At 36.6% G+C, this 10,430-nt stretch overlaps 1 protein-coding gene across 1 annotated transcript in view; it reads right to left on the bottom strand.

The window, feature by feature from the left end:
* Positions 1-212: 212 nt before the first annotated feature.
* RGS22 (regulator of G protein signaling 22) overlaps positions 213-10,430 on the bottom strand; it is a 122,106-nt gene continuing 111,888 nt past the window's right edge. Inside the window, exons 21-23 of the mRNA XM_059901409.1 lie at positions 1,599-1,692; positions 1,401-1,481; positions 213-250 (exon numbers count right to left, since the gene is read on the bottom strand). Of these exons, the coding sequence (XP_059757392.1) occupies positions 240-250; positions 1,401-1,481; positions 1,599-1,692 (186 nt within the window). The 3' untranslated portion in view covers positions 213-239. The remainder of the gene's footprint in view (positions 251-1,400; positions 1,482-1,598; positions 1,693-10,430) is intronic.

Genomic DNA, 10,430 nt, shown 5'->3' with positions numbered 1-10,430 from the left:
AACATAGTTCCTTAACGTGGGCGATAAGCAAAACATTTTGATTCTTCTAACCTAGATAGAAGTCATTTTATCCTAAATAAGTTAAAATTTTTTTTATAGTCTTGTATGTCGTGTGTACAGAAGAGACTTCGTTTTCAAACTGTGGAAGTAAAACAAGCTAAACTTTATTTAGATGATAGGCTTGCTCTAAAGCAGACCATCAAAAACTCACTTGAGCTTCCATGTTAGTTAAATTTGGTTTAAAGAATTCCTGCAAAAAAAAAAAAAAGAAGAAGAAGAAGAAATGATTGAAACATAAGCTGCTAGAGAAAATTTAAATCCCAACCAACAAAAACAGAAACGTACACAGAGTTGTAAGAAGGATCAAAAAAGTTAACAAATGTGTCAGCACACCCTAAATGTTGGAGGGACTGTGAGGTTGGTCTAAGGGGTGGGGGAACTGACAGAGGGCACAGTGGGTAGGATAAATCAGAAGAGAAAAGAGATGAGCAGGCTAAGAGCATAAAGGCCTGCTCGTCAAACCCTCCCAAGAACCAGAAAACTAAGGATTTTCAGAAACAAAAATCTAAGCTACAAGACGGAAGATGAGAGAAAAGGGGCTTTTACTGGGTTCTTTAAGTATTCGGTCAATGGGTTACACACATTACATTATACTAGTATACTACTTTGTAAGGGCATTGTTAAACTCTAACGCTAGTATCAAAACTGTATAATCACATCAGTATCTGTATGAGAGAAGGACCCCAGCTTGATTTTCAGTTCTTTATTTTCAGTTCCTTCTTATATTCCCATCTTGGGAAAGTGGAACTTAGAAAAATTCAGCTTGGGAAACCTTGGGATACTGAGCCCACTCTTCCATAAATGTTCTTTGTGGAAGAGAAGACTAGATAAGGAGTAGACAGAAGGAATAAATTATCATTCCCCAGGGGTCTTCCTATTCAGGAGACTGTGCCATTCAGAAGGGAGGCAAGGTGCTCCTAGCCATCAATTTACTACTGGACAGTGTAAGTCTATGTGTGTGTGTTTTATGTGTGCACTGTGCAGGTGTGCATGTGCATTAGTGTGTGAGTCAGAGGGACATGGATGGGACTGATCAATTCAGTCTATGACTTATCTTGTACCTATCAGCAGCAGCGTATACACTTCCATGAGTGCTGTCACTCTGGAAGTATAATGTAGTGTTGGGTATATGTCATAGTCTTTCCTCCTCAGCAGAGGAGAAAAAAACAGAGACAGACGGAACACACACACACTCTGAAATTCTCCTAACTTGGGGGTCAGAGCAGTTGGGAAGGAATCAGTCCTCATCCCTTCCTACCCTCTCCAGATGGCCAGGTGAGAGGTAGAGTTCTAACAATAAGGAAGAAAGAACTGAAGACAGACTATCACATGAAACTCACTCTGGATGTTGTGGGAAGATATGGTCTTTTTCAAAGACATAGCGGAAGCAGCAGACTTGAAATTTGTAAAAGATGGTGTGGCTGCACAAAAATAAGAGAAATAAGGGAAACAGTGAAGTAATCATTAACAAAGTCCGTTAATATTAATCTGTAATAGAAGATAACAAAGCAACCCTGTAAGCAAAAAGCAAAAATTACCTGCAAACAACTTTGTTTCTAGTTCTTCTTGAATTTTAAGAAGAATCCTTTCCTGTTCTAAGGCTTCTATGTACTTTGAGTAGCACCAGGTTGGCTAAAAAAACAATTTTCAAAATTAATTTTGGAAATATTTGCCCCAGGAAATAAACTGAAGGTAAGATAGTATCAGCTCCCTCATTTAAACCGTTTACTCTAGAAGAACACATATAAAGTAACATGCACATTTCAAAAATTTATATGAATTTTCACAAACAGAACTTACTGATTTAAACTTTTAACTGGGTACCAAAAATTATTATGGATCTACATTTATGTAGATATATTTATGATGAAGTAAAGGGATTTTTCTATAGCCTTGACCTAAATTTTTAATAATTTAATTTTTCTTCTATTTTTATTGAGATGTAATTGACATATAGCACTGTTTAAGTTAAAGGTGTACAACAATAATGATTTGACTTACACACATCATGAAATGATCACAAGAGGTTTGGAAAACACCTATCATCTCACATAGACATAACATTAAAGAAATAGAAAAAAGAATTTTTTCCTTATGATGAGAAGTCTTAGGATTTACTCTCTTAACAGCTTTCATTTGTAACATACAGCAGTGTTCATTATTTTTATCATGTTGTACATTACCTACTTAGTACTTATTTATCTTATAACTGAAAATTTGTACTTTAGATTACGTTCATCTAATTCACCCTCCCTCCACTCTCCACCTCTGGTAGCCACAAATCTGATCTCTTTTTCTATGAGTTTGTTTGTTTTGGAAGTATAATTGACCTACAACACCACGCTAGTTCCTGGTGCACAACACAGTGATTCGATATTTCTATACGTTAAAAATGATCACCATGATAAGTCTAGTTGTCATCTGTCACAATAAAGATATTACATAATTATTGACTATATTCCCACACTATACATTTCATACCTCTGACTCATTTATTTTGTAACTGAAAGTTTGTACCTCTCACTACCACTTACGTATTTCTCTCCTCCTACCAATACCCTCCCCTCTGGCACCTGTTTGTTATCTGTGTCTAAGACTCGGTTTCTGTTTGGTTCCGTTTGTTCATTTGTCTATCTCTGACTTATTTCACTTAGCATAATACCCTATAGGTCCATCATGTTATCACAAATGGCAGGATTTCATTCTTTTTTATGGCTGAGTAATATTCCGGTGTGTGTGTGTGTGTGTGTGTGTGTGTGTGTGTGTTTACCACTTCTTCTTTATCCATTCATATATTGATTGGCACTTAGGTTGCTTCCATATCTTGGCTACTGTAAATAGTCTTGCAATGAACATAGGGGTGAATGTATCTTTTAGAATCAGTGTTTTTGTTTTCTTCACAAATACTCAGTAGTGGAACTGCTGGATCTTATGGTACTTCTAGTTTTAAGTTTTTGAGGACTCTCTGTACTGTTTTCCATAGTGGTTACACCAATTTACATTCCCACCAACAGTGTACAAGTGTTACATTTTCTCCACATCCTTGCCAAAACTTGTTATTTGTTGTTTCTTGTTTTGTTTTATTTTTATTTACTTATTTTTTAACATCTTTATTGGAGTATAATTGCTTTACAATGGTGTGTTAGTTTCTGCTGTATAACAAAGTGAATCAGCTAGATGTATACATATATCCCCATATCTCCTCCCACTTGCGTCTCCCTCCCACCCTCCCTATCCCACCCCTCTAGGGGGACACAAAGCACCTAGCTAATATCCCTGTGCTATGCAGCTGCTTCCCACTAGCTAACTATTTTACATTTGGTAGTGTATATATGTACATGCCACTCTCTCACTTCGTCCCAGCTTACCCTTCCCCCTCTCCATGTCCTCAAGTCCATTCTCTATTTCTGCATCTTTATTCCTGTCCTGACCCTAGGTTCTTCAGAACCATTTTTTTCCTTTTCTTTTTTTTTTAGAATCCATATATATTTGTTAACATATGGTATTTGTATTTCTCATTCTGACTTACTTCCCTCTGTATGACAGTCTCTCGGTCCATCCAACTCACTGCAAATAACTCAATTTCGTTTCTTTTTATGGCTGAGCAATATTCCATTGTATATATGTGCCACATCTTCTTTATCCATTTATTTGTCGATGGACACTTAGGTTGCTTCCATGTCCTGGCTATTGTAAATAGTGCTGCAATGAACATTGTGGTACATGACTCTTTTTGAATTATGGTTTTCTCAGGGTATATGCCCAGTAGTGGGACTGCTGCGTTGTATGGTAGTTCTATTTTTAGTTTTTTAAGGAACCTCCATACTGTTCTCCATAGTGGCTGTATCAATTTACATTCCCACCAACAGTGCAAGAGGGTTCCCTTTTCTCCACACCTTCTCCAGCATTTATTGTTTGTAGATTTTTTGATAATGGCCATTCTGCCTGATGTGAGGTGATATCTCATTGTAGTTCTGATTTGCATTTCTCTAATGATTAGTGATGTTGACCATCCTGTCATGTGTTTGTTGGCAATCTGTATATCTTCTTTGGAGAAATGTTGATTTAGGCCTTCTGCCCAGTTTTGGATTGGGTTGGTTTTTTTTTTTTGATATTGAGCTGCGTGAGCTGCTTGTATATTTTGGAGATTAATTCTTTGTCAGTTGCTTGGTTTGCAAATGTTTCCTCCCATTCTGAGGGTTGTCTTTTCATCTTGTTCATGGTTTCCTTTGCTGTGCAAAAGCTTTTAAGTTTCATTAGGTCCCACTTGTTTATTTTTGGTTTTATTTCCATTTCTCTAGGAGGTGGGTCAAAAAGGATCTTGGTGTGATTTATATCATAGAGTGTTCTGCCTATGTTTTCCTCTAAGAGTTTTATAGTGTCTGGCCCTACATTTAGGTCTTCAATCCATTTTGAGTTTATTTTTGTGTATGGTGTTAGGGAGTGTTCTAATATTCTTTTACACTTAGGTGTCCAGTGTTCCCAGTACCACTTATTGAAGAAGCTGTCTTTTCTCCATTGTATATTCTTGCTTCCTTCATCAAAGATAAGGTGACCATATGTGCTTGGGTTTATCTCTGGGCTTTCCATCCTGTTCCATTGATCTATATTTCTGTTTTTGTGCCAGTACCATACTGTCTTGATTACTGTAGCTTTGTAGTAAAGTCTGAAGTCAAGGAGCCTGATTTCTCCAGCTCCGTTTTTCTTTCTCAAAATTGCTTTGGCTATTCGGGGACTTTTGTGTTTCCATACAAATTGTGAACTTTTTTGTTCTAGTTCTGTGAAAAATGCCATTGGTAGTTTGATAAGGATTGCATTGAATCTGTAGATTGTTTGGGTAGTATAGTCATCTTCACAATGTTGGTTCTTCCAATCCAAGAACATGGTATATCTCTCCATCTGTTTCTATCATCTTTAATTTCTTTCCTCAATGTCTTATAGTTTTCTGCATACAGGTCTTTGTCTCCTTACATAGGATTACTCCTAGGTATTTTATTCTTTTTGTTGCAATGGTAAATGGGAGTGTTTACTTAATTTCTCTTTCAGATTTTTCATCATTAGTGTATAGGAATGCAAGAGATTTCTTTTTTTTTTTTTTTTTTTTTTTTTTACAAATATGATTTTTAGAAATTTCATGTAATGTCTGAAACATTTATATTAACATATTTCCATACAAATAACCCAATGAAAGTTTAGTATTAGTTGTTTTGTTTGTTTTTTTATACTGCAGGTTCTTATTAGGCATCAGTTTTATACACATCAGTGTATACATGTCAATCCCAATCGCCCAATTCAGCACACCACCATCCCCACCCCACCGCAGTTTTCCCCCCTTGGTGTCCATATGTCCATTCTCTACATCTGTGTCTCAACTTCTGCCCTGCAAACTGGCTCTTCTGTACCATTTTTCTAGGTTCCGCATACATGCATTAATATACGATATTTGTTTTTCTCTTTCTGACTTACTTCACTCTGTATGACAGTCTCTAGATCCATCCACGTCTCAACAAATGACTCAATTTCGTTCCTTTTTATGGCTGAGTAATATTCCATTGTATATATGTACCACATCTTCTTTATCCATTCGTCTGTTGATGGGCATTTAGGTTGCTTCCATGACCTGGCTATTGTAAATAGTGCTGCAATGAACATTCGGGTGCATGTGTCTTTTGGAATTACGGTTTTCTCTGGGTATATGCCCAGTAGTGGGATTGCTGGGTCATATGGTAATTCTATTTTTAGTTTTTTAAGGAACCTCCATATTGTTCTCCATAGTGGCTGTATCAATTTACATTCCCACCAACAGTGCAAGAGGGTTCCCTTTTCACCACACCCTCTCCAGCATTTGTTGTTTGTAGATTTTCTGATGATGCCCATTCTAACAGGAGTGAGGTGATACCTCATTGTAGTTTTGATTTGCATTTCTCTAATAATTAGTGATGTTGAGCATCTTTTCATGTGCTTCGTGGCCGTCTGTATGTCTTCTTTGGAGAAATGTCTATTTAGGTCTTCTGCCCATTTTTGGATTGGGGTGTTTGTTTCTTTGATATTGAGCTGAATGAGCTGTTTATATATTTTGGAGATTAATCCTTTGTCCGTTGATTCATTTGCAAATATTTTCTCCCATTCTGAGGGTTGTCTTTTCGTCTTGTTTATGGTTTCCTTTGCTGTGCAAAAGCTTTGAAGTTTCATTAGGTCCCACTTGTTTATTTTTGTTTTTATTTCCATTACTCTAGGAGGTGGATCAAAAAAGATCTTGCTGTGATTTATGTCAAAGAGTGTTCTTCCTATGTTTTCCTCTAAGAGTTTTATAGTGTCCAGTCTTATATTTAGGTCTCTAATCCATTTTGAGTTTATTTTTGTGTATGGTGTTAGGGAGTATTCTAATTTCATTCTTTTACATGTAGCTGTCCAGTTTTCCCAGCACCACTTATTGAAGAGACTGTCTTTTCTCCATTGTATATCTTTGCCTCCTTTGTCATAGATTAGTTGACCATAGGTGCGTGGGTTAATCTCTGGGCTTTCTATCTTGTTCCATTGATCTATGTTTCTGTTTTTGTGCCAGTACCATATTGTCTTGATTACTGTAGCTTTGTAGTATAGTCTGAAGTCAGGGAGTCTGATTCCTCCAGCTCCATTTTTTTGCCTCAAGACTGCTTTGCCTATTCGGGGTCTTTTGTGTCTCCATACAAATTTTAAGATGATTTGTTCTAGCTCCGTAAAAAATGCCATTGGTAATTTGATAGGGATTGCATTGAATCTGTAGATTGCTTTGGGTAGTATACTCATTTTCACAATGTTGATTCTTCCAATCCAAGAACATGGTATATCTCTCCATCTGTTGGTATCATCTTTAATTTCTTTCATCAGTGTCTTATAGTTTTCTGCATACAGGTCTTTTGTCTCGCTAGGTAGGTTTATTCCTAGGTATTTTATTCTTTTTGTTGCAATGGTAAATGGGAGTGTTTCCATAATTTCTCTTTCAGATTTTTCATCATTAGTGTATAGGAATGCAAGAGATTTCTGTGCATTAATTTTGTATCCTGCAACTTTACCATATTCATTAATTAGCTCTAGCAGTTTTCTGGTGGCAGTTTTAGGATTCTCTATGTATAGTATCATGTCATCCGCAAACAGTGACAGTTTTACTTCTTCTTTTCCAATTTGTATTCCTTTTATTTCTTTTTCTTCTCTGATTGCCGTGGCTAGGACTTCCAAAACTATGTTGAATATTAGTGGTGAGAGTGGACATCCTTGTCTCGTTCCTGATCTTAGAGGAAATGCTTTCAGTTTTTCACCATTGAGAATGATGTTTGCTGTGGGTTTGTCATATATGGCCTTTATTATGTTGAGGTAGGTTCCCTCTATGCCCACTTTCTGGAGAGTTTTTATCATAAATGGGTGTTGAATTTTGTCAAAAGCTTTTTCTGCATCTATTGAGATGATCATATGGTTTTTATTCTTCAATTTGTTAATATGGTGTATCACATTGATTGATTTGCGTATATTGAAGAATCCTTGCATCCCTGGGATAAATCCCACTTGATCGTGGTGTATGATCCTTTTAATGTGTTGTTGGATTCTGTTTGCTAGTATTTTGTTGAGGATTTTTGCATCTATATTCATCAGTGATATTGGTCTGTAATTTTCTTTTTTTGTAGTGTCTTTGTCTGGTTTTGGTATCAGGGTGATGGTGGCCTCATAGAATGAGTTTGGGAGTGTTCCTTCCTCTGCAATTTTTTGGAAGAGTTTGAGAAGGATGGGTGTTAGCTCTTCTCTAAATGTTTGATAGAATTCACCTGTGAAGCCATCTGGTCCTGGACTTTTGTTTGTTGGAAGATTTTTAATCACAGTTTCAATTTCATTACTTGTGATTGGTCTGTTCATATTTTCTATTTCTTCCTGGTTCAGTCTTGGAAGGTTATACCTTTCTAAGAATTTGTCCATTTCTTCCAGGTTGTCCATTTTATTGGCATAAAGTTGCTTGTAGTAGTCTCTTAGGATGCTTTGTATTTCTGCAGTGTCTGTTGTAACTTCTCCTTTTTCATTTCTGATTTTATTGATTTGAGTCCTCTCCCTCTTTTTCTTGATGAGTCTGGCTAATGGCTTATCAATTTTGTTTATCTTCTCAAAGAACCAACTTTTACTTTTATTGATCTTTGCTATTGTTTTCTTTGTTTCTATTTCATTTATTTCTGCTCTGATCTTTATGATTTCTTTCCTTCTGCTAACTTTGGGTTTTGTTTGTTCTTCTTTCTCTAGTTTCTTTAGGTGTAAGGTTAGATTGTTTACTTGAGCTTTTTCTTGTTTCTTTAGGTAGGCTTGTATAGCTATAAACTTCCCTCTTAGAACTGCTTTTGCTGCATCCCATAGGTTTTGGGTCGTCGTGTTTTCATTGTCATTTGTCTCTAGGTATTTTTTGATTTCCTCTTTGATTTCTTCAGTGATCTCTTGGTTATTTAGTAACGTATTGTTTAGCCTCCATGTGTTTGTCCTTTTTACGTTTTTTTCCCTGTAATTCATTTCTAATCCCATAGCGTTGTGGTCAGAAAAGATGCTTGATATGATTTCAATTTTCTTAAATTTACTGAGGCTTGATTTGTGACCCAAGATGTGATCTATCTTGGAGAATGTTCCATGCGCCCTTGAGAAGAACGTGTAATCTGCTGTTTTTGGATGGAATGTCCGATATATATCAATTAAATCTATCTGGTCTATTGTGTCATTTAAAGCTTCTGTTTCCTTATTTATTTTCATTTTGGATGATCTGTCCATTGGTGTAAGTGAGGTGTTAAAGTCCCCCACTATTATTGTCTTACTGTCGATTTCCTCTTTTATAGCTGTTAGCAGTTGCCTTATGTATTGAGGTGCTCCTATGTTGGGTGCATATATATTTATAATTGTTATATCTTCTTCTTGGATTGATCCCTGGATCATTATGTAGTGTCCTTCCTTGTCTCTTGTAACATTCTTTATTTTAAAGTCTATTTTATCTGATATGAGTATAGCTACTCCAGCTTTCTTTTGATTTCCATTTGCATGGAATATCTTTTTCCATCCCCTCACTTTCAGTCTGTATGTGTCCCTAGGTCTAAAGTGGGTCTCTTGTAGACAGCATATAGATGGGTCTTGTTTTTGTATCCATTCAGCCAGTCTATATCTTTTGGTTGGGGCATTTAATCCATTCACGTTTAAGGTAATAATCGATATGTATGTTCCTATGACCATTTTCTTAATTGTTTTGGGTTTGTTTTTGTAGGTCCTTTTCTTCTCTTGTGTTTCCCACTTAGAGAAGTTCCTTTAGCATTTGTTGTAGAGCTGGTTTGGTGGTGCTGAATTCTCTTAGCTTTTGCTTGTCTGTAAAGCTTTTGATTTCTCCATCAAATCTAAATGAGATCCTTGCCGGGTAGAGTAATCTTGGTTGTAGGTTCTTCCCTTTCATCACTTTAAGTATATGCTGCCACTCCCTTCTGGCTTGCAGAGTTTCTGCTGAGAAATCAGCTGTTAACCTTATGGGAGTTCCCTTGTATGTTATTTGTCGTTTTTCCCTTGCTGCTTTCAATAATTTTTCTTTGTCTTTAATTTTTGCCACTGTGATTACTATGTGTCTCGGCGTGTTTCTCCTTGGGTTTATCCTGTATGGGACTCTCTGCGCTTCCTGGACTTGGGTGGCTATTTCCTTTCCCATGTTAGGGAAGTTTTCGACTATAATCTCTTCAAATATTTTCTCTGCTCCTTTCTCTCTCTCTTCTCCTTCTGGGACCCCTATAATGCGAATGTTGTTGCGTTTAATGTTGTCCCAGAGGTCTCTTAGGCTGTCTTCATTTCTTTTCATTCTTTTTTCTTTAGTCTGTTCCGCAGCAGTGAATTCCATCATTCTGTCTTCCAGGTCACTTATCCGTTCTTCTGCCTCAGTTATTCTGCTATTGATTCCTTCTAGTGTAGTTTTCATTTCAGTTATTGTATTGGTCATCTCTGTTTGTTTGTTCTTTAATTCTTCTAGGTCTTTGTTAATCATTTCTTGCATCTTCTCAATCTTTGCCTCCATTCTTATTCCAAGGTCCTGGATCATCTTCGCTATCATTATTCTGAATCCTTTTTCTGGAAGGTTGCCTATCTCCACTTCATTTAGTTGTTTTTCTGGGGTTTTTTCTTGTTCCTTCATCTGGTACATAGCCCTCTGCCTTTTCATCTTCTCTATCTTTCTGTAACTGTGGTTTTTGGTCCACAGGCTGCAGGATTATAGTTTTTCTTGCTTCTGTTGTCTGCCCTCTGGTGGTTGAGGCTATCTAAGAGGCTTGATGGGAGCTCAAGAGATTTCTGTGCATTAATTTTGTATCCTGCTACTTTACCAAATTCATTGATTAGCT

This window comes from Balaenoptera ricei, chromosome 17 (genome assembly GCF_028023285.1).
Source record: "Balaenoptera ricei isolate mBalRic1 chromosome 17, mBalRic1.hap2, whole genome shotgun sequence".
In the NCBI taxonomy this organism is placed as follows: Eukaryota; Metazoa; Chordata; class Mammalia; order Artiodactyla; family Balaenopteridae; genus Balaenoptera; species Balaenoptera ricei.
This window is presented reverse-complemented; position numbering and strand designations above follow the sequence as displayed.